This window comes from Antechinus flavipes, chromosome 4 (genome assembly GCF_016432865.1).
Source record: "Antechinus flavipes isolate AdamAnt ecotype Samford, QLD, Australia chromosome 4, AdamAnt_v2, whole genome shotgun sequence".
Taxonomy (NCBI): Eukaryota; Metazoa; Chordata; class Mammalia; order Dasyuromorphia; family Dasyuridae; genus Antechinus; species Antechinus flavipes.
Window position 1 is genome coordinate 15828027 of NC_067401.1, and position 25685 is coordinate 15853711.

Consider the following 25685-nt stretch of genomic DNA (forward strand, 5'->3'; position numbering starts at 1 on the left):
AGGTACTGACCAATCACAAAGACATGAGGGGGCGGACTCCGTAATCGTCAATATGATTGGACTAGCCTAGCCAATGAAATTCCGTCTGGAGGTGGGCAGGCTCCGAGTTCAGGCCTTTCTTCCTAGTTGCTAGGACACGTGAACGCGTCGGGGGCACGTACAAAAGGAAAAGCGGAAGGAAGGGGCGGTGGCGCGCCGACTGGCGTCATCACTACGCGCGGGCCGCCGCTGCGGGCTGTGAAGGCGAAAGAGGGGCTGTAGCACCATGGCCAGCTCGGCTTCGTCTTCCGTGCGGGCACCGCGGCCCAAGAAGGAGCCGCAGCCGCTCATCATTCCCAAGAACGCGGCGGAGGAGCAGAGGCTCAAGCTGGAGCGGCTCATGAAGAACCCGGTAGGCAGAGGGGAAGCGGGACGGGGACCGGGCTGGTCCGTCCTGACAGAGGGAAACTGAGTCCCAGGGAGCGCCAGGGCTCCTGAGGCTGCCCTCTCTAAACATTCGTCTGTCCTGCCGCAGCGAATGGAGCTCCTAATTGACCTGGGACTAGGGGGGGTTCTTGGGGGCGAGGGCTGTTTTCACCCCGCTGGTTTCGTAGTGACAGTGCCGGGAGGCGGGGGTGGGGACGGTCCACAGCTCAGGTCATCCGTGCGGGAAGGGCTGGAGAGAGTCAGAAGTCACTGATCTCAGGGAGACTGGGGTGGGGTGGGATGTTCGGGCTACAGAGTCCGGGCGCTGACCTTTAACCCCCGTGAGTTCCTGGACAAGCCCCCCAGTGCCCAGCCTCCTTGTTCCCACCCGAGCAATGGGCAGGGCTCACTCAAGCAAACTGTGGAGCTTTTTCTCAGAAAAACATGTGAGTTCCGGAGTCTCCTAGACCAAAGCTTCTTAAGCTTGTGGGGTCTGGGGCAGCTAGGGGGCGCAGTGGATAGAGCACCAGCCCTGAAGTCAGGAACACCTGAGCTCAAATTTGCCCTTAGATACTTAACACTTCCCAGCTGTGTGACCCCGGGCAAGTCACTTAATCCCAGTTGCCTCAGCTGAAAAAAAAAAAAAATGTGTGGGGTCTGGAAACCAAACGTCATCCCGAATGACTATAGCTAAATGCTTGGTTTGTCGCCTAAAAATTCGGGCAAAAGGGGTCCCAAGTGGAAAAGATTTCCGATTTCCGAAGCCCTGTCTCCCCAGGCTGGGGTGCCCCGGCCTTGGCGTTAGGAGACTCTTCCTGGTAGCTGTCGCACATCAAACCACGGGGACTTCAGGGGCTGCCTAAAGGCCGTGCCCGTCTAATCTGGTGTGGGGTTTCCCATTGCAGGACAAAACGGTGCCCATCCCAGAGAAAATCAACGAGTGGGCTCCCAGGCCGCCTCCCGAATTTGTCCGGGATGTTATGGGTAAGGTGTGGGGGGGTGTGTGTGTGTGGTGGGGGGGCATCTGTGCCTGTGGTGACCACGCCAAACCCATGTGCCCCCGAGCGGAGTAAAGAGCCCTTGGGGAACGGGGAACGAAATGAATAAAGATCCAATAGGTCGCAGAACTGTGGTTAGTATGTGGCCTCCTAAGCCACATGGCAGCCCACGGGGGTCTTTAGGGATGGTTTAGCTGCCTCTGTCCCTAGTGGAGTTGTGGGCCACGGAGTGAGCCCAGGGCCAGGCAAAAGCACTTTCTCGTTCTTCCTGAGGCATTTTCTTGTTCTGTGACCGCCGAGGCATTTCAGATTTGTCAGCCTCTGTAGGTGAAAAATTGGGCTGAGAGCAGCTGCCAGATAATAGCAGCCCCTGCTGCCCAGAGCTGGGAGGCTCACGTGAGACACACAAATGTCCCCTTTGTAAGGTTAAAGCCCCACAGAATTGCTGAGAGCTTTCTCTCCCTAAAATCTGTGCATTTCTCAAAGCGGGGGCCCACGACCCCTGAGCATGAGGATTGTTTAGATGCTTCTTGACCCCGAGGTGCTGCTAACGTCACAGACACTCACCTTTCTGGGATGCTCTAGAGTTTTCCAAGCTTCTGGACAGTCTTGGGTGTCCATGACTCCCCCTTAATCTCTTCTGTTTCTCTGTCCTCCCCCAAACTGTGGGCTTGGGGCCGGCACTTGGTCTCAGTGAGGTCCCTGAGTGTCTCCATCTTGCCCTAGGTTCGAGCGCGGGGGCCGGCAGCGGAGAATTTCACGTCTACCGGCATCTTCGACGCAGGGAGTATCAGAGACAGGACTTCATGGACGCCATGGCTGAGAAGGTTGGTCAGGGCGCTCTCTGAGGCCGCGGCATCGGGCCCGGAATCCCCCCAAGGAGGCCAGGGGGTCCCTGCTGGAATTCTGTGTACATGTGGAGGCATCACATATTGGGAAAGACTGACCAGCTGGGGGAGGGGGAGGGGGATCATGCCTCTTGCCAGTGTCCGAGGAGCCGTGGGAAGAAGGAGGAATTAGCCTTGTTTTGCATGCTTAGGAACAGCTCTATAAAAACAAGGAGCGGGGTTCGTTGTGCCTGCCTGTAGGGGGCGCCCTGATGTTCTGCTGAGAGCATTCTCTACCTAGGAGTGGGAAGCGTGAGTAAGGGAGTAACTGGAACCAGTTGTGGAAAGAAACGGGCTCTGAGTGACACTGACTCTGGGTAAATTACTCCTTCAGGAGGAAGCTAAGTAGGTATTGAGCCCTTATTCTGTCAGGTACCGTGCCGGGAATACAACTACAAGGAGAAAGACAGATAACCCCCCTCCCCCTCCCTCGCCTAGGGACTTCTGCTCTCAGAGGAAGAGGAGCTGATAGGCAGGAGGAGGGGGAGGGGTGAAAGTCCTAGATGGGAAGTATAGAGAGAAACAGGTGCAGGAGGGGAATGAAGGTGGTCTGGCCCTGGGGACCACCCAACATCGGGGGGCTCTGGCCCAGGCCCGGCCTTAGGAAGGAATGTTCCAGGACTGGGAGGCAGTCCAGGATGGGAAGGCCTCAGAAACTGAGGAGGAGGAGAAATCAGTAAAAACATTTCTTTTTTATTATTTTTTTATTTTAGTGAATGAATGAAAAAGCATTTATTCCATGTTTGCTGTGTGCCTAGATATTTGGGAATACAAGCGGCACATATGTAGGGAGATGATAGAATGATTTTGAGGCGCTGTTAGCAGTGGGGGCCATTAGGAAAAACTTCATTTAGATGTGGCCTTTCAGCTGAACCTTGAAGGAAATGAGGGCTTCCAAAGGGTGGCAGCAGTCAGGAGGACAAGCCTTCCTGGGCTGGGTCAGGGCACAGGCTCTGCCAGAAATAATGGAGAATGGGAGAGGAGGCCATAGGCCGCACTGCACTGCAGCATGGGAGAACAGGGGTTGTGTATATAAGGTTGGAAGGGTCATTTGCTCAGGAAATCAGTCCAGTGTGCCTCCTTGGGTTCTTCAGGAGTGTCTGCTTCCACACACATCATTGCAGGTTCTATTCTCAGCCATTGTCACCTGGAGCTCTTGTGGGAGCAAGGTGATCACTCAGTGATCTTTCTAAAACAAAATCTGAAATAGATTTAGAAGAATTGCACATGTTTAACCCACATTGGATTACTTTCTGTCTAGGAGAAGGAGAGAGGGAGAGAGGGAGAAAAATTTGGAACACAAGGTTTTGCAAAGATGAATGTTAAAAACCATCTTTGCATGTATTTGGAGAAATAAAATACTATTAAAAAATAAAGTAAAATCCAAGCCTGCCTCTTCCTCTTGGTCACCTCTGAGTCAGCCTAGAGACAGAAGCAGAGCTTGGGGGCTCCCCCAATCTCCACCCTTGGTCCCTCTGGTTCATTTTTTCCTTCGTATTTTCTCTTACACATTTGTTATTAATAGCAAGTGTTTCCATAGTACTCATACATTACCTCTTTTGGTTCACAGAACCACTCTGTGAAGTAGGTGCTATTATTCCCATTTTACAGATTTAAAAAATTGAGACAGAAATTAAATGACTTACCATAAATATCTGAAGCAGGATTTGAACTCAGTCTTTCTGATTCCAGTGCTGTATCCACCACATCACCTTGCTACCAGGAAATAACCATCTGCCAAGTAGTGGTCTGGTGACATGAAATAATTAGTTCATCTTAAGAAAAGACCTTAGCCCCCAAAGCTATCTTTTTTTTGGAGTGTCTCCTCCCCCCTCCCCCAATTACTATAGTGGTACCACTTGAAAAGGCATCATTTTAGAGCCCTTACTCCTGAGCTTCAGTTTCCAAATCTGTACAATGGAGGTGATAAAAGGCAATCCCAGGGCAATGACGAGGAGGGGTCCGTGTCTATCAGCATAGCACAACCCATGAGAAACCGGACAATTCTATCAGGGGAAGATCTTTCTAAAGTGATGTTTTCTTTGCAGCAAAAAATGGATGCTGAGTTCCAGGAGAGACTGCAGAGGAACAGAGTGACGGCAGAGGAGCAAACTGCGAAACGGAGGAAGAAGCGGTAAGAGGTTTCCCGTCAGAGCAGAACTGAGCACTGGGACATGGGGAACAGTGGAGGTGGCTTCCAGAGGCCCCTGGTGGGGGGTGAGGGGTTAGTCCAAGGTCACTGCGGCAGTAATTCTGGGGGTGGATACATCTTTTCTGGTGATAGACTAAAGGGACCAGAGTTAGGACTGGGAGAGCTGGGGAGTGAGTGGAATCCAGGCCAGATTCTGCCTGTGGGGTCAGAAAAAAGCTGATTATTCTGGTTTAGCGTTTTCCAGACTTGTCCATGGAACTCCCAGCATGCTGCTTATTGAGACGAATGGGATTCTTGGAGAAAAATCTTCATGCTGGAAAGGTTTCCCTAAAATATTGAATTGAAAATTGTAGAATGAATGAAAACTCTTAATACAGCAAATTTTTAGTATGAAAATGAGCTAAATTTCCCTCCCACAATTTTCTAAATTGACCTTTCTAGTGGGTGGGGGGTTGATCTGCCACCTGATGTCTATGTGACCTCCGTTAAATGAGGCTAGTACTTCACTCCTGGGAATTATTATGAAGACCAAGTGAAGTGGTGTGCTTTATCCAGTAAAGCGCAGACCTGCCTCCCCTCTGCCTGCTCCAGGTCGTCCCCAAGGCAGGGCCGTTCAGGTCCCTCCCTTAGTCAGTAAACTTCGTGGCTCCCCGTGACCTCCAGGAGCAAATATAAGATCCTCTGCTTGGCACTCAAAGCCCCTCCTAACCTTCCCAGACTTCTGTCATTCTTAGATCCAGGACCTCCAGCTCCTTGACTGTGCCACAAACAAGACCCTTCCCCTCTTGGCCTGACTCTGTGTCCCAAATTTGGGACACTCTCCCTCCTCTACTCCAAACACTAATCTCCCTGGCTTCCTTTAAGTCCCAACTGAAGTCCTTTCTTCCACAGGAAGCCTTCCTCCTCCCCTTAGTTCGAATGCCTTCTCTGTTAATTATGTCGTCCTTAGCCTGTAGAGAACTGGTTGTTTGCATGTTGTCTCTGCCACCAGATATCAGCCCCCCACCAAGGGCAGGGGTTGTCTTATCCCCACCACGAAGCCCATGGTAGAAGCTGAGTAAACGTTGATTGATTGATATCAATGACAGCTGTTACTGTTATTAAGCACCTACTGTGTGTCAGGCATTGTGCTGATTGTAATTCTTTGTCCCCAACCTCTCATTGTTGTGTTTTTAAAACACACACTTCAGCTTATAACAGGAAAGAACTAGGTGTTTCAGAGCCAAAAGACTCTTGACCCCAAGAAATCGCTCAGGGATCCCAGATTTCCCCTCTGGGTCTTACCTGAGAAGAAGGAAACTTCTTGGTGCCCCACTGTGATTGGGGGGAGGAGGGAAGAGGGGAGGAGAAAGGGGCAGCCTCCCATGGCTCCCCTTGGCCACAGAGCCTGAGGCTCAGGATATCTTGGGAAACTCCTCCTACGGTGGCCTCATTTCCACGCAGAATGTCCTGACGTTCCCCGCGGGAGAGCGCAGCTGCTCTGAAAGGCTTCTGTTTTGAGGACACCAGGGACCTAGCCAGCTTGTTTCCTTTCCTTTACAGCCAGAAGTTTAAAGAGAAGAAGTTGCTGGCCAAGAAGGCGAAGCAGGAGCAGCAGAAGCTGAAAGAAGGTAGGCCGTGGTGCCATAGGGGTGGGGAGCTGCTCCCGGAGGCACTTCGGTTCTTGCCCCTTTCTCTCCTGAGCAGGCTCTAGTTCCTGCCCTCCTTGGGGTGGGTCAGTCGCTCCATTTCTCTCGGACTCTCCGGGACCCAGTCTGGGGTCCCGTGGGCCATGTCCTTCTCCAACCCAATTGACAGATGAGGAAACTGAGGCAGACAGGATAAAGGGACTTGCTCAACATCCCCCACCTCCTAGGTGGCTTCAAACACTGGACAATGGGTCTTCTTCCTGACTCTCAGCCCCAGCCCCCTCTGCACTCTTTTACCCCCTAGTGACTCAGTGTTCATCTCCGACCCAAGAATTTTGCTGATTTTATGCAAAATCATCCCCCCTCCCACTCCTAGGAAGGACAAGTCCTCTCTTAAAGCGTTAGATCACAAGACCTGGGACCAGTGCTGGCTCTGTCTCTGGGGAAGACTCCTGGCCAGCCTGGGAGGTGTATGTGGCCATGGGTCATGGTGGCTCTGGACTGTCATTGGACATTGTTGCCCTTAGATGGCATTGGTCCCTGGGTGTCCTCCCCCTCATGTCCCCCCCCCCCCTCCCCCGGCACTGGCCCCTTCTGTGTAGTATGGGGATAATTCTTGTTCTCCTTTTCCCAGCAGTACAGTTCCACTAGCCTTGGTGGAGGACACCATTCAAAGCTGTCTCCTTTCTCTTCTATTATTCCTATTTCAGTTGTCCCCCTTGCCCACCCTAAGGTGACTTTGCTGGGGCGGGTGTCGTGGCTCATGCTGGTCGTGCATCGTGGGACCGGTTTGGTATTCCCGGAGAGTAAGAGCCAGCTGCCGCCCCAGCTGCTCTAACCCTTTTACGCATCTGGGAACTTGTGCGTGGATTTACTTGGAGGAGGAAAAAGATCACCACACTTTGTGCTGAGCTTTGGTGCTCCCTTAGTTCCTCATCTAGCATCTGGGGAGGGGGGGTTGCTGTGTTTTATATCCTATTTATCCTTGGTTTGGGTGCTTTGGATGCTTAATTCTTAAAAGTAACTTTTAATTGGATTTTAGGGTTCACAAATGCCTGTAGGATTTTTGGCGAACCTTGACCTCCTGCCATATTGTGCTTCGGCAATGTCAGGCTTCCTCTTTCCCCACTTGTGCTTTATGAGAGTCTGCTGCTCATAACTGTCTGGTGCGTTTCCACGTAAGATTTTACAGAGGAGTTTATTGTCTAATTCGTTGTTGGGTTTGGCAGGCAAGTCGGTGTTTGCTGACTAAGGAGTCTGCCTAGTTCTTTGGACCTCTTGTAACAATCGATTTACATTGGCGTTATTATAGTCCGTGTTAATGTCATCTCTGTCGTCCGTTTTCTTGTGTAAATAATTTAGGGTGATAGTCTAATTGCATTTTGTATAAATAGCACATAGATTATAAAATGACCATCCTTTCCTGTTTATTATAAATTCTAATCTTAGCTCTAATTATCAAATTGATGGTGTGACTGTGCACCGATGTTTGGCTCAAGGATCTCTTTGATAGCCACAAGTCTTGTTCTGTCTATGAAAATGCAGTCAGTTTCATCGTTGATGGTGGGTTTTGGTGGCCGCCATGTCTGGCACCTGCCGAGTCTCTTTTTGAAGAAAGTGTTCATGATATTGCGATGTGAAGCTTTTATATAGTCTATAAATCTTTAGCTGGCTCTATTTCTTTCTCTAGAGCTGCACTTTCCCCACATTTCTTCCCACTTTTCCCTTTAAGTCACCAAGTATCAGAACATAGAGTGATTTGATTTGAAGGCTCTTACTAAATTTTCTGGGCAGTTTGGTAATGCTGCACACAGAGAGCCAGACCTGGATTCATCTTCCTGATATTTCCTCGGATATTTCCTAGCTGTATGACCCTGGGCAAGTCACTTTACCCTGTCTGCGTCAGTTTTCTTATTCACAAAATGGGCTGGAAAAGGAAATGGCAAACCACTCCAGTATCTCTGCCAGGAAAACCCCAAATGGGATCATGGAGAATCCGACCCAACTGAAAAACAGCGAAATACCAACCACCAAATTTTCCTTAGAATTTAACGCTTAATTTCTTAACAGACAATGTTGGTGCAATTATTTTTATCGGGTCTTTTTCACAAATATTTTCCATTGATACTCTAGTATATAATAAGCAAATGTCCTCTGAAATATTTCTTACAATTTGGGGGTATAGAATAAACCCCATTCCTCCAACTCCTTCGCCTTTTCAAGAATAACTGTGAGCCAGCCTTTCGTTTCACTGGGACTTCCATCTTCTGATCTGGTCGATGGCAAGAGTGCCCACATTGGTACGCGTCAGCTCCTCCAGCAGTCCTGGGATGACTCGTTGGCTGTTGAGCAAGGATCCCACATTAAGACAACTAACAGTCAAGTGAAAGTTTGGCGAATGTTTAAGAACTGCAATTTGTAGCTCCCTGAGTCCCCTTTCTCCAATCTCCTAACTGTCATTGGCAGAGTGAAACAGAGATGTCAAGGACTGAAAGCCGTGTTAACATTTTTCTATTTCGTGGGTAAGTGTGGACAAAAAGCGTTTATTACCGTGTGACCAGTCTACTGATCGGGGCCAAAGTCAGTCTTTAGAAAACAGATCCCGTCTCTTCACAGAGCTAACCTCAGAGCCTTTCCGGCTAAAAACACTGGCAGTACCTGCCAGAACTCCCCACAGTGCTCCCATTGGCACAGTTTTCAAGAAAGCCGGAGGTCGTTTCAGCGCCACCATGGTGACTGCTGAGACAAAGAGTCCTTTTTGGTTTGAGTCTTCTCATCCCTAAGTCTAGTGGCCCTGATGTTTTAAAAGAGGTCAGATTAGGAGTTAATGAGTCCACACTGGCTCCTACAAATCAAAGGTTTGGGATTTTTTCTTTTTTCCCTCAAATGCTCATATGTTTAATATTCCATTTTGAATTGCATTTCTGCTCACTTTGACTTTTCCCCTTTTTGAAAATAAGTGCATTTAACTATTTGTAGTTTTCTGAAATTTTTACAAGTCCCTATAAATTCACAAAGATTAGATGTGATGGCCCCGTTTTCCAGGTTTTCAGAATACTGGAGTATATTTGCTTAAAGAAATTTGAACCTGCTCTCCAGGGGTTGGCGAGTTCATCACAGTGAAGAGTCGTGTGAGAGTGTGTGTGTGTGTGTGTGTGTGTGTGTGTGTCTGTCTGTCTATCTATCTATCTTCCTCCCTCCCCCCAGGCAGATCTCAGCCCACACAGCCATTCTCATTTCTTCAAACCACTCTGGTCACAGTGTCTGCCTCTGTTCCTCTTGATACCATGTGTGAAAGCCACTGCCTTGGTTGTCCCATGCTCACACTGTGTCCCTGTCCTATCTCCTTCTCCTTCTGCTCTTCTGATGATGTTCCCCCACTTCCCTTCTTCAGTCTCATCCCTTTTGAGATAATTGCAACCCACTCACTCCCACCACAGGCTTCTCCCTTTTGGGGATCCTCAGCTTCCATTCTTTCGAGGCTCTGGTGCTCCAGGACTGGAGCCAGAGAGTCTTAGCAGAAGGATGCAGGCGTTCAAAATTTGGGGAGAAGCGTAAGGGACCGGGGGCGTTGTGTGGCCGTGGACCAGCATATGTGGGGATGAAGCACGCCTCGGGGCTGCTGGGCACAGCCACACGTCCCAGACAGCACAAGAGGCAATCTCCATCCACTTCTCTATCTGAAGAAGCCAGTTCTCAGTTCTTTGCCTTTCCCGCCTTTGAATGGGCGACGAAACAGAGTCCCCTGGCCATGTAACAGGTATGGGCCCGCAGGTGCACTCGCTCACTTGGATCTGTCCTGAGTCCATCGTTTCTCAGGAGGTGGGCAGCTGCAGATTCTCAGGAATTGCTCAGGTCCTGAGTCTTTCACAGACGTGCACGCTCGCCTCACTCTTTGCTGCTTCCAACAAGTCTTCCTGGATTTCTCTGAGGTATTCCCTTCGTCCTTTCTTCCAGCACAAGAGGATTCTGTCACCGTCGTGTACCATCACTCGTTCCTTGGCACTGGACGGGAGCCCCTCCTTTCTAGTTCTGTGTCCCCACAGCACAAAAAGAGCTGCTGTAGATACACTTCTGCCTTTGGGTTCTTATTCTTTTTCTTTGATTTCTTTGGGGTACAGACCAATAATATTCTCACTGGGTCATGGATCTGGAGACCTAGTTTCCAGTGGTTTTCCAGAGCGGTCAGGCCAACAAAGCTCCCACAATGGTATATTATTCTCCTTGTTTTCCTACAGCTCTTCCAGCAATTGTTTTTTTTTTTTCCTTTTTTTGTTAACTTTGCCAACCTCATGAGTGTGAGAGGTACCAGAGAGTTGTGTTAATTTGCATTTCTCTCATTATTGATAGCTTGGATTTCTTCCCTTGAAAGCTGTCTGTTCATATCCTTTCACCATTTACCAATTAGGGAATGGCTCTTATTTTAAAATTTGACTTAGCAATGAGACCTTTATCAGAGAAGTTTCCTCTTTCCCCTTCCCCTCAATTCCCAGCTTCTCTTCTGATTTTTGATGCTTTGGTTTTGTTTATATAAAAACTCGTTAAATTTTTGTAATCAAAATTGTTCATCCTTTTATCTACTTCCAGTGGGAATAGTTAAGTCGAGCTCTTTTGAGTGATTGTGGACCTTTAGGAAATTCTGTGATGTTTTGGAGCCTAATGCTATCAGCGTGACGTCAGCAAGAGTATCTGACTGATGTCACCATTTCTCGGGCTTCACGCTTCCCTGTGAGTGACATATCCCACTGGAGAACTTAGTTCTCATTTTGCGCCTCTCCTTGTGTTAATAATAATCCAAGGGTTTTGCTCTCTTGTTGCACCTTTCAGGGAGTTTTATGTGGTTTCAGAGCCGGGGATTGCATGATGGTAGAGAGCCTCTGGGGTGATGTTTGTCTAATGAAATGCATTTCTGGAGTTGACAGATAATGAGCACAGTGAGATCTTGTGTTCTTGTGCCTTCCAGTTCGTTATATAACCAAAAATATGATCAGCTGTGTAATGTTATTCATGAAAATCAGTTATTCTCACACAGATATCAATTAGGTAAGAATGCAGACAGATTGGTGGATAATTATTGATGAATTCTCAGTTGCTTTTTTGGTGGCAGTAAGGGCTATGGCTTTGGCCCCTTCCTGTCTTCTAGATCCCTTGATTTCAGGTTCTTGCTGCTGAAATGATGGCCATATTTTTGTTGTCTTGAAGGGATGCTTCCCTGGACCTGTAGTTAGCCCAGGAGCCCATGCTGTGACCACATGCAGTTGGGCCACTTGGGGGCCCCCGTGTGCTTTTCTTCAGTGATTTCTCCCCTGCCAGGCCTGAGGCTGCACCGTGGCGTGCCAGCAGAGGCCCAGGTAGACCCAGACATAGCGCTTGGTGGCATAACCTAGTTTTTCTCTCCAGACAGGAAAAGGGGACGTAGAGCTGGCACCTGGGGCCTTTTCCCCCAGCCTTCCCACAGTTGGCTCATACTGGTCTATTCCATTTAGTGAAATGAATCAAGGACCTAAATGCTGGAACGGACTGCTGGGAGGTGATTTCTCCTCTCTGTCCTCTCTCTGAATTCCCGAGACCTTCCTTTATTTGGCTGCGTGAGCAGGGTAGCCAGTTCCCTTTTGGGGTGACCGGCTCCAAAACAACATTTCCCCATCCTTCTCTGACCAATGCCCCTCAACTCCTATTGAACACGAAGCCAGACAAGTGTTTGTTGCTAGGCACATCAGGCTTAAAAAGTGGCCATTCTGCTCCCTCCCCGCCCTTGCCGCTCCTCTCCCCTCCCCCACCCCCCCCAATCTCTGAAAGTTCTTTCATGTACTTGGAGCTCTTGCATCGAGGTAGGTAAAAGCCAGTTTTTAGTTCAACAGAAAAAGCCACCTCTTGGCAACTTTATGTCTTCTCACTGGCCTTCGACACTTTTTCTTCTTGCTCCTTTCCCCCCCTAGGTTCCCCTCCCTCAGTGTGTAACTTAAACCCTTCATCCTGGCTCAATGGTGATTCCAGTTCTCAGTGGGTTGACTCACCAGCTCTGGGAGCTTCTGCCAAGTTCGGCCCCAGCAGGGTTGGCTGCCGGTGCTCAGCTGTTCGGTCATATCAGGAGAAGGCACAGATACAAACACTGTAGTTGGCTCCCTGGCCCAGGAGGCCATTTCTCTTTCTTCAAAGGCAGGGGGTGCTAGGGAGTTATAAGCTGGTCTTTAATGCACTAACCCAACGAGGAGTCCTTGGCACTGCCTGGGAATTGATGTGCTATTGGAGGCACTGAACAGCAGTCTTTCTACAAATGAAACCAGAAAATACATTTGCCCCCAGTCTTAGCCCTCACCTGGAGGAGTAAGTAGGGCTTGCCCCTACCCTCCAAAAGTGAACAAAACCCCAGCCAGATCCTAACTGTTCCCTCATCTGTGAAGTAAAAGGGAATGAACTTGGCTGCCTGGAGTCCTTTCCCAGTTCTAATTCTGTGTCCTAGAAAATAACTGCGACTCGTTGCCAGCTTTTTTCGAAGTAGAAACGTTTTTCCCATGTAGTTTTAAATTTTTTAAAACATTTTATTGACACATTCTGTTTGGACATAATTCTTCTGAACGAGCACCTTCTATTCCTCCCTACATACTATATTTCTTAAAAATGCCAAAGCCAAATGACTTAGCAAAGGGCAGAGTGTCTTATTCCTACCAGTATACATTACTGTTAGCAAGAAGGGAGATTTTACCTTTCAGAATATGGTGCCAGTGATTTTGAGTCTGACCCAAGCTTTATTGCCTCCTGGGCACATCTTGTGTGACAGGCTAGCAGTTAGATGCATTGTTATTTGGGCCTGGTCTTGGATGTGGTGAGATTCAGTGGAGACCTTGATGTGGTCCTTCCATCAAAGGCAGTGTAGACTCCAGTACTCACTAGAGCAAGAAATAAATCGTAAAACATGTGTCAGGAAAACTGAGTCTGGATTAAGCAAGGGGAGAGGCTGAAGGATTGGAGATGAGTCAGAAGCCTTGTGCCTTTATGCCAAGGCCACGACATTGGGAGGTAGAGGCTGGGGAACTCGGAGACATCTCGCCCGTACACGCAGGCACATGCACCCGAAGGCGTGCATTGTTCACATATCCACATGCACATACGTGGGACTCCTTTCCAGAAGGATCAAGATAAGAAACTGTGTGTCTATAATTACAGGAGCTCTAATCTCATCTATTTCTTTTTCAATCTATGTTTTTGTACTTATTAAGCACCTATTACATGCCAGACTATGTGCTAGGCAAACTGCTGACTGATGAATCATTGTTTGTTAGAGAACTATAATGGACATAAAATAATTGCCACAAGAAGGAGGCCAAGAAAGGCCCGAAACAACTAGCCAAAAAACGCTCACTTCCTTGCCAAGAAAAATCAAGGCCTCTGGGGACGCTCTTCAGAATACAAGTTCATTTCCAAGCATCCCAAAGAAGGACAATGGGAAAATATGAGTCCTGATGTCTCACAAAAGGGCAGACCGCCTTGGAGAGGAATGTGAGCCTGTAGGAAGCTGGGCAGGTGAGCCAGGTAAAATGGATCATCCCGGGCACATTGATAGGTGAAATAGGAGACCCCCAAGAGATGCTCACAAAGACCAGATCTGTTAGGTTTTCTCTGGTGATCTGTTTTCGTAATCCATCGCCCTAGAAGCAAGCTCATTTGGGCTCCAGCACCTCAGTACATGATGCATAGAAATGAAGCCACGCAAGTTGGGGAGAACACCACGTTGAAAGGAAACCTGGGCGGGAGTGATGTGTTTTGGAAGGCTCTGTGGGGATCCGTTTTCAGGCTATCACAAAACAGGGAAAGGTTCCAAATGAATGTTTGAACAGTGTGAGGATTATTTTTCAAAAGGCAACTGGGAAGACGTCCATAACTATCAACAATTGTGCTGCTGCTTCATTTCCGTGAAATCTTATGATCCGTGTGTATTTGCAGGTACTGAGACTTTTTTTGTGCAGCAAACATTTGATTTTCAATGTCAAGAAAGACATGAAATGGGGAGAAATGTCTTCAGTAAAGCTATCTGTGCTTGTATGGATGGTATTTTGTAAAAAGGACCCCTGGAAGAGAAGTTCCTCTTCTCAGCTGCTCCAGTCTGTGGGGGGGCATAGCATGAAGCAAACATCAGGCCCTTCAAGCAGTAGCGGAGAAACTGCACAGCTGCCCTCTTGGACGTGGCCAGTGGGTTGGTTTGTTTTCCTTGGCTGTATTTGTTTGTTACCAAAGAAGCTCCTGTGGGGAGCGGGGATGGTGGCAATCATTGGAAGAGTGGTATAGATTTTGATAAATGTTATCAGGGAGAATACGTGTGACCAGAAAGAGACAGTAGATGTGTTCATGTAGTGAATATGAGAGATGATTCTCTGGCCATCTGTAAACTCCTCAGCACTGGTGTTTGCCATGTTAGTACAGACTGTGCCCTGGTCACAGCCTGTCGGTTCCTGCCCGTCTTAGAAGGGTTGCACCTGCTGAGGGTCATCTAAAAGCTTCTGAAAGTAAATATTGTATTAGCAGCTTAACCCTGAACATCAACCTAAACAACTAAAGCTGTTCAGTAACTGCATCCAAATTGTTTACAGCACATAAAGTATCAGCACCCATGTGACATTGCGCACTGGACTTTTGTGAACCACCTTTTCTGGTCCTCTGCCTCTGAGGACTTCCCTCCTGTTTGTTGTGCATGGTGCACATATTACAGGCTGTTCCTGTCCACTATGAACCTCTCTGATCATTCTTTTCTTTTTCTTTTAATGGTATTTTTCTAATCACATGTAAAGGCAGTTTTTAACTTTTTTTTTTTTTTTTTTTTGCTGAGGCAAATTGAGGAAGGGACATAGGTCATGAGGAAAGCTGATTTATACTGGAGGGAGGTTATTCGTTAGCCAGTGCTTTATTTTGACTTCTGTGATCGACTTTATGGTACTGTGTGCTACAGATACAGACAGTGGTATGCTGGAGGCACTTCCTACTATTTCACAAGAGCCAATTGTTAAATGTTCAGTATAAGGATTTACACTTTAGAAATAAGCAAATGTTACAATGTAAGACTTGATTTACAGGTTGTTGGGTTTTTTTTTCATTAATAAATTTTTTTATTTTCAAAAGATATGCACGGATAATTTGACAGTATTGACCCTTGCATAGCCTCATGTTTCAGATTTTCTCTTCCTTACCCTCCACCCCCTCCCCTAGATGGCAAGCAATCCAGTGTATGTTAAACATGTTAAAATATATAACATTCTTTTTTTTTTTTAAATAACTTTTTATTGACAGAACCCAGGGTAATTTTTTACAGCATTATCCCTTGCACTCGGTTCTGTTCCGATTTTTCCCCTCTCTCCCTCCCCCTCCTCCCCCAGATGGCAAGCAGTCCTTTACATGTTGAATAGGTTACAGTATATCCTAGATACAATATATGTTTGCAGAACCGAACAGTTTTCTTATTGCACAGGGAGAATTGGATTCAGAAGGTAGAAATAACCCAGGAAGAAAAACAAAAATGCAAGCAGTTTAAATATATAACATTCTTTAAAAATTTTTTTAAAATTACCTTCTTTCATCCCTTGCCACCCCCTCTCTAAATTGGATTATGTGTGTACCATAATGTAAAACATTTTTCCATGTTAATTTGATCATTCTTTCGAGACTAGTATTCCATAATTTGGCCAGATAATTTTGCTGTAAGAATATTGACGTGGGCATACTAAACTAAACTAAGTTTCTTACTGACTTTGGGGTCATTTCTCCCCTGGACTCCCCGTGTGACTGTGGGCATTCCTCTCAGGGCCTCAGTTCCTCGTCTGTAAAATGATTGCACTAGACAGTTTGTGGAGCTCTTCCAGCTTTAAATATTTGATTCGATCATGTGAGTGAGGTTAGAAACATTGATTTTCCTCAAAGTAATCCACCCTCTTCTGTATAATTCTGGGCTTAGTTCCATGTCTATGGGCAGTATCTCGATCAAGTTCCTATTCTTGGGCCAGCTCTGCAGGGTCAGCACTGTCCAGCTTCAGATTAGAGTCTGGACTAGTTCATCATCCTCGTATTTTTTCCTTTGGGGATATTTGGGCCAAACTTTTGAATAATTATGGAGCACGTTTTAGAGGCATTGTGGTGTTTCAGGGCTTCATGCAAACAATACCATATCATCCTGAAACAGAAACATCGTTTTAAAAATGTTTTACATTGTATTTCCAATTAACAACAATTTATTCTCACCCAAACCCTCCCCTTCCTCCCTTACAAAACTGGGGGAGGAAGTTGGGGGAAGAAAAGAAAACCAAAATCTTTTAACTAGTATGTATAGTCAAACAAAAATCATTCCCGCATTGGCTGTCCAAACAGACTGTCTCAGTCAGTACCTTGAGTCCATTCATCTCCTTGATAGGAGGGGAGCAGCAGTTTTCATCAGTTGTTGGTTAGAGAATTCTTAAATCTTTATGACATTGTTATCCCATAACTTGTGGTTCTGCTCAATTCACTCGGCAACAATTCTTTCAAGTCTTCTCGGCTTCTTTGAAACCATCCTCTTCGTCATTTCTTTCAGCTATTTCATCACATTCGGAAGCCATAAATGCCAATTGAGGGACACACACTCCCTTTGGTTTCCAGTTCTTTGCCACCACAAAAAGAGCTGCTATAAATATATGTGGATTGGTAGATCATTTTCCTTTTTCTTTATTCTCTTTGGGAGATAAGCCTTGAGTTGGTTGGTATTCGTATAATGCCCCTGGGTCAAAAAGTGGACACAGCTGACTAACTTTGAGGGCCCAGTTCCAAACCACTTTTTAGAATGGCTTGACCCATTTCCCCTTCCAGCAGCAGGACATTTTGAGGTCCTCACTGTCCACACAGGATCTCTGTTGTTGTAACTCTGAGATCTTTGCTGTGGACTTCAAGGAACTGGCTGATTTTTTCATGTATTTGAAGGGTGCCATGTTGAGGAAGTGCTGGGTTGTTCTACCAAAGCAAATACTTTTTGTGAGCTCTCTATACTTTTTGTACTGATGGAGGGTTTTTGCACAAAATGACATGGGTGATGTAGGCACCAAAAGTTGGGGTTTGGTCATGTGAAGAATTCCCAATGGCCATTCTCTTTGGCAAAAAGGTAGATTTATTTAGGCAAGAATTTACAGACAAAATGAAAGGATACAATAGACCTGGAATGGTGAAATAGAGTTGGGAGAGCATATGAAAGAGAAGTTCCTCAGCAAAACTCAAAATGGGGCATATCCCATTGTGTTTAGCTGGCAGGCTAAATCCTAAAAGGGACTTAGCACCCTAAAAGAGTTAGGTAGCTGTAAGGAGGAGAAGGAGATTGGGAAGCATAGTGGAGTTAGGAGAGATAACCATGTGGGATGCATGAGGAAGAAAGGGAAAGGGAAGAAGACACTGTGAGGTGGAGTGCCATGGCGGACCGACCCAAAGGACCATCCCATAAGTATGTTTTATAGGAAAAATCTAACCTCAGGGATATGAGTGGGATTTCTGACAGGGCATGGCAAGGTGAGACTGCTAGAGACCTCAATAGAGGGTAGTTCTCAGGGGTTTGACAGAACTTGGATTTCAGACTGGATGACCTTCCTAGAGGATGGGACCATGGTACTAACTGATCTCTATCAGAGCCTTCTGCCTGTCTCAGGGAGCAGTTCTTTTCTCTCTGTCCAGCACCTCATCCATACCAGTGATCAGGTCAGGATGTGGTTTGTCTGTAAGTTAGACTCCAGGGCGCTCCTAGTTTTATGTGGAAATGATTCTCATATGACTTTATATGGATGGGCTTAAAAAATCGAGTTCAAATCTGGTCTCAGACACTTCCTAGCCATATGACCTTGGGCAGGTCATTTCATTCTGTTGACCTCAGTTTTCCCATCTTTAAAATGGAAATAATAACACCTCTCTCCCAATGTTTTTCTGAGGATCAAATGAGACAGTAAATTTAAAGTGCTTAGCACAGTTTCTGGTGCAAATAGTATGTTCTATATAAGATGCTTGATCCCTTTCCTTCCCTTCTTTTCACTTTCCTTTTGTCCTTTTTAAAATCTCTTTTGAAAATTGTTTTGATAGTTTTGTTATTATCTAATATTCCTTATAAATATCTTTATAAAAAAAGATAATTCTTCATAATGCCCAATATAGATATTATTATATAGCATATATAATAATATTATTCTAATATTCTCTCCATTCAGAGAGCCTTGTAGGAAACAATCAAAAACAGAGTTCAGGAAAATAAACCATCCCAGCAAACATTAGTATTCCACAATGTCCAATTTTGATTTTTGGTTACTATCGTTCTTTCTACCTTCATTGTTTTGGTCAGTGTATATATTGTTTTCTTTGATTTGCATCAATCCATTTAAGTCCAATAGACGGATGTCGACTTTACTTCCAATCATTTGCTGCTGCTAGAAATATTGCTGTAAATATTTGGAAGTGCTTGGGATCTTTCAGTCTTTGACCTCCTTGGGACATATGCCTAGCAGTGGGATTGGTAGAGTATGGGCGTTTTTGTCTTTTCTTACCCTAATTCCCAAGTGCTATCCAGAATGGCGGACCAGTTAGCAACTCTGGCCAACATCTTTGTACAACTCCTCCAGCGTTAATCATTGTCACCTTTTGTTGTCTTTGCAAGTCGGGTAGTAGGTGAAACCTCAGCCTTATTTCGATTTGCATTTCTCAGTGATCTGGAGTGGTTTTTCACATCATTAAAATGTCAAGTCGTTCTTTGGAGGCATTTCTTCATGTGCTTTGGCCACTTAGCCATTGGAGAATGGGGATTCTGGTTTTTTGTTTATTTGTATTTGTTCCCTCTATCTGATTTTTACTCCCTGCAGAGGCAATAAAAGAGAACTTAACAAAGGCCACTATATATATATGAAATCTTTTCCAAACACAAAGAAAAACAAACACAGAGGAATGCCTCCAGCATTTTCAGGAGGCCTTTTTTGAAGGCTTTATGAAAGGGCCTTGTTCTGAATAGCACAGGATAAGGAAGCCTGGATGGTTTGTATTCTGCACCAGTGAGGGAGTGTGCCTCTGTGGGCGTCCTCAGCCGTGGGGAGCGTGCCTCTGTGGGCACCCGGAGCTGTGGAGCAGGGTTAGAATCCTGGAATTCTATTCTCTGCTTTAACTCAAAAAAGTGATGAAAGCAAAACCACATCAGCAGCTTGAGAAAGAAGAGAGCCCCCATGGAAGCTCAGTAGCTGTTAAATGTAGTTGAGTGCCTGGGAGTCAGTATCCATCCTGTCGAATTTCCGGGTCCTCTATGTGGCGATTGTAAAAGGCTGATTTGCTACAGAATGACACTCTTGAGACCTCTTCAGAGTTTTAATCGACAGAAAATTTCAGTTTTGTTCATTGAAGTTTACTTATAAAGGCTATGTGATAATACATTATTGTACATTGTTTTTTAACTGGACTTGAGATTTTGTAGTCAGAGAATTCCCAGTGAGGAACCTCCTCTGCTGTGCAGTTCTTGTGCCAGGCACTGAGTGATTTCACGAGGTATCGGGGACGGGACTGGTGCCCCCAGTGGCCAGCCCTGCCCGCTCCTGTACATTATCTGGTGCGTCGTCATTCTGATTGCTTGTCCTTGACATACGTTTTCTTTTTTGGCTCTCACACCAATATTTCAGGGCAGTGCCTGGAACATAGTAGGTGCTTAATCAATGCTTACTCATTCATTGCATTCAGTAGATCATGCAGCAGACTGCATGATCCTAAAAGAAGCTGGACCGGGTCCTGGGGACGTGTTGGGACTCCTCAGGCTGTTGGGAAGAAGGAAGTTATAAAGTGCCCAAGCCTGTAGGGGGCCCTCTGTGGAATGCGCAAGGCCCCATGGTTTATGATTTGCATCATGAGACCGAGGAGAGGACACACTCGTTTTAGCCTTTCAGGAGCTGGTAAGTCAGGACCCAGTTGCTCCCTGTTAACTGCTCAGTTCCGTTTGGGCTGTAACTTAGCTTATTGAGGAGTATTCAGGGCCGACATCCGGGAGGGTGAAGGATCCCGCGTTCATAAGTGAGATCAGAGGTTCTGGGAGACTTTGACCCAGAAAGGCTGTGGCTCCTGTCATGTAAGGGGCCATTCATTCAGTCTGTGTTGGGGGTCCAGGGAAGACCAGCAGTGAGTGAAAGTGAGAAACTTGAGACAATTCCATTGGTCCGGCGATGGAACGGGCCTTCTTAGGGGAGTCGGGCACGTGATGGCGGGCCTTACTTTTGGGTATGGCTTGGACTGCTGAGGCCGCTTCCAACTCAAAAATTCTTTGACAAAATGCCATCTGTGAAGGTTATCGATGATTCCTAGTGTAGCATCAGAGAAGCAGTGATCCCAAACTCTGTCGGAACCATTGTTTTCAGTTTGGGGCGTGTGCGGAGGACAACAGTCAGGATGCAGAAGGACGCTTGAATTCATTTGCTGGCAAGATTGGTTGAATGAACGAGGCCCATATCGCCAGGTGAAGAGAAGCCTCGACAGGAGCATGATGGAGGCTGCAGACATTTGTGGGGCTGACGAGTGCACCAAGGACTAGACTTGTTCTAGATGGAAGTTGTGATTATGGAGATATTTTGACAACTGAGTGGCGAGACATTAGGACTGTCTAAAAGGGAAGGAAGTGGCAGGGTCTTCTCTGAAGCCTTTGTGCAGAAGCTGGCTGACCCTTTGTGGGCAGTGTTTAGAAGGGATTTTTGTCTTTCACGTTTTGTTGTGATGACCGTGCTTGTACCCAAGATACCTTAGAATCAGCCGGTGTCAGAATAAGCAAAAGTCCTTAGTCTTTATTATTGGTCTTTAGGGGTAGGAGTGAAGGGGATGGAAGAGTTTCAGCTCTCTACATTTTGTAATTCTACTCATTGATTCAAAAACTTCCTTTCAAATCAACACTGACTTGTTGGTGCCGGTCCTTCAACCACACTGTCCCTAACAGTGCCCAAGGACAACGTGAGAGATCTCATTGAGAGCGTGGAGGGACTCCCCGTTTCTTGGGCTGCCATGGCCCCCTGGTCCGTTCCTCCTGGAGCTGAAGCCAGAAGGGCGCGGTCGCTTGTGGATGTGACCACACTGACATTTAGCTGAGTTTCCACTTCTCATGTTCACCAGGCAGCCTCTTCACAGTGAGTTCTAGACGTAAGTTTAGTGACCTTAGAAATCCTATCTGTTTGCCATGTTCTGGCCCTGTGTGGCCTCTTTGCTTTCCCACAGTCTTCCAGGGAATTTGCTGAGAGTCAGCTGTGCCTGAGGCCCAGGGTCCTCTCCTCTTGTTGTCTCACTTTTCCCGAGTTTCACCTCCCTGTTTGCTATCTCTGTTCTGTCCTTCCAGAAATTTTCTTGAGCAAAAACAACAGGGGAATGCTGTTGTCTCTCCTCCCCTGCCTGTGCAGTGCTTCCATCTCTCCCTTCATCTCCCTCTTGCCTCTAGCACAGCTTAAAGCCAATGGCTTTCTCAAAGCCTCCCAGTGATACCCTCCTTCTCAGGGGTTTCAGTTTTCAGCAACAGGAATTGAGGGACTTGCGGAGATTTCCTGATTTCCACCATCAGCCAAAGCTGAAGCTGAGCCCCGATTCCCCAAGCTTGCTCCTCTCCACTAAGCTTAGGACAGAAGAAGGAATCTCAGGGACAACTTCTCTTGCTCGCCTGCTGTCCGAGCTGTGGGATGTCCAGTGTGGTTTGTAACCCAGGCATTCGCTTAAGTGGAAGACTCATTCAAAGGAAAATGCCTCCATTTTCCAAGGCTCTTTAAGTAGCCTTCTGCTGCTAACCCTGATCTGTTGACTTCTCCTTGAAACTAGTACTTAGGGAAGGTACATTTCTTTTTCCTTTTTTTTTTTAAACAACTTTTTATTGACAGAACCCATGCCAGGGTAATTTTTTACAACATTATCCCTTGCATTTACTTCTGTTCTGACTTTTCCCCTTCCTCCCTCCACCCCCTCCCCCAGATGGCAAGCAGTCCTATACATGTTAGATAGGTTACAGTATATCCTAGATACAATCTATGTGTGCAGAACCGAACAGTTCTCTTGTTGTACAGGGAGAATTGGATTCAGAAGGTAAAAATAACCCGGGAAGAAAAACAAAAATACAAGCAGTTTACATTCATTTCCCAGTGTTCTTTCTTTGGGTGTAGCTGCTTCTGTCCATCCTTGATCAATTGAAACTGAATTAGATCTCTTTGTCGAAGAAATCCACGGGAAGGTACATTTCCATCTGTGTTGTGCCGCAAATACTCTTCTTCCCTCATTTTGAAATTCTTCAGTTAATCGCGATGGCTGCTGGCCATGCCCCCTGGAGCCCTGGCTCCGGCAGGCTGTGTCCTCGTGAGTGTCCACTTCCCCGTCCTTATCCAGTGAGGTTCCAGAGTATCTAGATTATCTAGAGAAAATGTGTTTCCCCTAGGGCAGAGTTGCACACTGGAAGGTTTACTTCTTTCTCTGGGGCCTTTAACAGGGGCCATTTCCTTTGAAGACAGAGGAGGAGGGGGTACAAGTTATCTCTTTGTTCTGTTCTTTTGGTTCACTGACCTCTTGCCCAGAGTGAGGACGACAAAGGGTAGAAAGTTTGGTGCTGTGTCTTTGTGCTTCTCCCTCTCCATATGCTGCCCCTGCCCAAGGCTCCGGGATTGGGAACAAGTAGGCCCCCACCAGCTCTGTTGGGCATTGCCACTTCAGTTTGGCAGCTGATAGAGGAAGTTTGAATAGCTGGCATTTTATGCATCAGTTATGCTTAATCTTCAGCATTATCAAGCCAGTCAGAAATGACCCCGGGCTGGTTTTAAATTATGCTTCCCAATATTACTGAAAATCAGCTTGGCGCCCTGTGTGGGTGGGGAGGCCCATTTCTAAAGGCAGCGTGTCCTGATTTAAAAGATGTCAGTCCTTCTGAAAACTGCTTCAGGTCCCTCTGGAAACTGGGAAGCTCCAAGAGAACTAAAGTCTTGGATTGGAACACCACAGTGTCAACTTCTCCAATCCTCTGGTGACTATTTGCGTTTACAAACATCAAGTCTCCCTCCCAGCTCTCCCCTCCATTCCCTTTTGGGAAAAAAAAAGAAAACAAATCCCTTATCATAGCCATGTACAGCCAAGCAGAACAGATTCTTTTGTTGGTCCCCGTCCATTTTCTTTTTTGCCTCACAGGCTCATCCCTGGCCCCTCAGGAGCCGGCAGGGCCATGCGTTCACTCAGGTGGGACCCCGGTATCCTGGTGCTCTTTCCATTGCACCACACAGGTTCCATTGCCCAGAACTGTCAGTTCCAGAAAAGGGCAGCCAGCTGAAATGACACCATACAGACAGATACCGGGGTAGAGCAGAGAAAGCTCCAAAGAGCAGGAGGCCCGGATTCCAGGGAGAAGGCAAAAGGCCTTCATCTGGAAGATTCCCCTGACCCCAAAGTAGAATTAGAAACCGTGGATGGACGAAAACGGAAGTGGCTTTGAGATGCTTCCAGTCCAAGGCTGCCATGGGGGCCACGGGGCGGACTCCCCAGTGAGCTGAGGCCAAAGAACCCTTTGTTGGGAGCCTCCAGAAATGGTGTCTGCCTCGGGATGGCCTGGAGGAGAGGATCTCTCGGTCCCTTCTCATTCTGTGACTTTGTTAACGCAGTTTAAAATCTGCATTCTGATCGGAATTCTGTATTCTCAGACCTCGGGGGGAAGCAGTGAGAAGGGAGACCATGGGCTCTGTTTGTACGTGCTTTTGTCACTTAGTATCCTGAGCTTTGGACACCCAGTTTTCTTCATTGCTTTTTCTTCAGATTTTGTCCTTTCTGCTTTGTAAAGTGTTCTATTTCCCCCAGACTCATCTCCAGTGATGAAGTCATGGCAGACAGATAGTGTTCTCCTACTTAATAGGAGCATCTGGAGGCCCAGCTGGAGGATGCTGGCTCTAAAGAGCAGCTCTAGGTGCTCTTTCTTACACTCTTCTCCATTATGTTCTTGCAACATTGTGTGGGGCAGAGTGTTTTACGTTCCTTATCTTGTACCCTCAGTGGATTTATACTGATCCCCTCCCAGCCACCCCCTTCCTGCCCATTCTTAGAGTGAAGACCCAGCTCAGGTTGGCCATTTCCTCCCTGAGCCCTTGCAGGGTATCTGCTGCAAGGGCTCTACTGTCCACCTTCTCAGATGGTACCTGGAGCTCTTCTTTCAGTCAATCAGTCAGTCCGTCCGTCTGTCCGTCCATCCATCAGCAGATGTTGACTGAGGGCCTGCTCTGCCAGGCCCTGTGCCACCCCCATGCCCTCGGAGGCTTCTTTCACCATGTATTGTGTACACCTTTAAGCAGGGGCTGTCCTTTCCCCAACTGTGTCTCAAGCACCGACCATGGTGTCTTGCATGTAACGGACATTTCATCAAGGTCAGATTGCTCTGGCTTTCTTCAGCTTCCTCATTTTGCCGGTCATGGACGTGAACTTTTGAACTTGAATTTGTGCTCTTTCCTTTTTTTCCCAAGGTGCTTGAGAAGTCACCCTAGCACTGGCGTTCTTACAGCATCCTTCTTTCCTGTTGGCAGGCTCTGACCATTCTCAGGAGCATCTGTCCAGTGACAGCGAAGAAGAGGAGGAAGAAGAGGAGCAGCCCAGCTTTGTGGTGGGGAGATAGCGATGGTGGAGCTGGTTGCGGGGGGGCGGATGTGCGTGCCATGATCCGGAGCCTAAGAAATCTGGAGCAGCCTTGGGTACAAAGGGCCGAGCGTCGTGTCCTGAGGTCACGGGGCTTGGAAGAAGCACATCTCACGGAACTTCATTCCAAAATGGCCCTCGCGTGGCCACGCAGTCTGACCAAGCACGCACTGGACTAGTGTTTCTCACTCAACTAAGAGGGTTGCTTACAAACGTGGGGCCTCCCTGACCCCGGGGCGGCTACATGGAACAATGTTAACTGGCTCCCAGCTGTGGGGCAGGTTTCCAGGCATCTTAACAGTGGACTTGGAAGTCACTTTGTCTTCTCTGGAGAAGCTTTCATTTGATAAAGGGCAGAAAGGCCGGGGGCTTTGTTGGGACATAATAAACAGAAGAAGACAAAAGTAGTCTGGGCTTTGGGTGATGTGCTTCTGGAGCGTGCCTAGAAAAAGCCAGGAAATGAGCTTCCCAAGCTCTGTGATTGAAGCCAGCTGATGGCGGATTTGGCCAGGGCTCTTTCAGTCGGGCGGACACGGGGCAGATGAGTTTTTAGCACAGAATCCTTCTTTTCTTTCACACCCTCTGTGTCCTCCACTGTTCACAAGTTATTGAGGACTGACGGGTAATCCCGATATTCATTATTAGGGAGTGGTGAGTAGAGTAGAGTACAACGTTTGGGGGCTAACATGGTTTTTTTCTTTCATCTCAAATATTTTGCCTTTTAATTGGAAACAAGCCCAGATAGGATAGCCTTTAATAATTCAAGTGTGAATTGTGGATCCCTAATTGAGGATATGAAAATAGGGCACAGCTAAATGCTTCATGGGGGTGGGGGAGAATGGGGAAGGGCAGGGAAAGGGAGGGAGAGAGGAAGGGAAGAGGAAAAAATGGGGGGAGGAGAGAAGGGGAGAGGGACAGAGAGAGAGAGACAGAGAGACAGAGACAGGAAAGAGAGACAGAGACAGAAATGGACTTACAG

The 25685-nt window shown here is 47.0% G+C and overlaps 1 protein-coding gene across 1 annotated transcript; it reads left to right on the plus strand.

The window, feature by feature from the left end:
• Positions 1–190: 190 nt before the first annotated feature.
• On the plus strand, positions 191–25113 carry PRKRIP1 (PRKR interacting protein 1). The gene is made up of 6 exons (XM_051991868.1): positions 191–391; positions 1311–1389; positions 2130–2230; positions 4339–4424; positions 5985–6052; positions 24598–25113. Exons 1-6 carry the CDS (start codon positions 266–268, stop codon positions 24684–24686), a joined length of 549 nt encoding a protein of 182 aa, XP_051847828.1. The 5' UTR covers positions 191–265; the 3' UTR covers positions 24687–25113.
• The last annotated feature ends 572 nt before the right edge of the window (positions 25114–25685 follow it).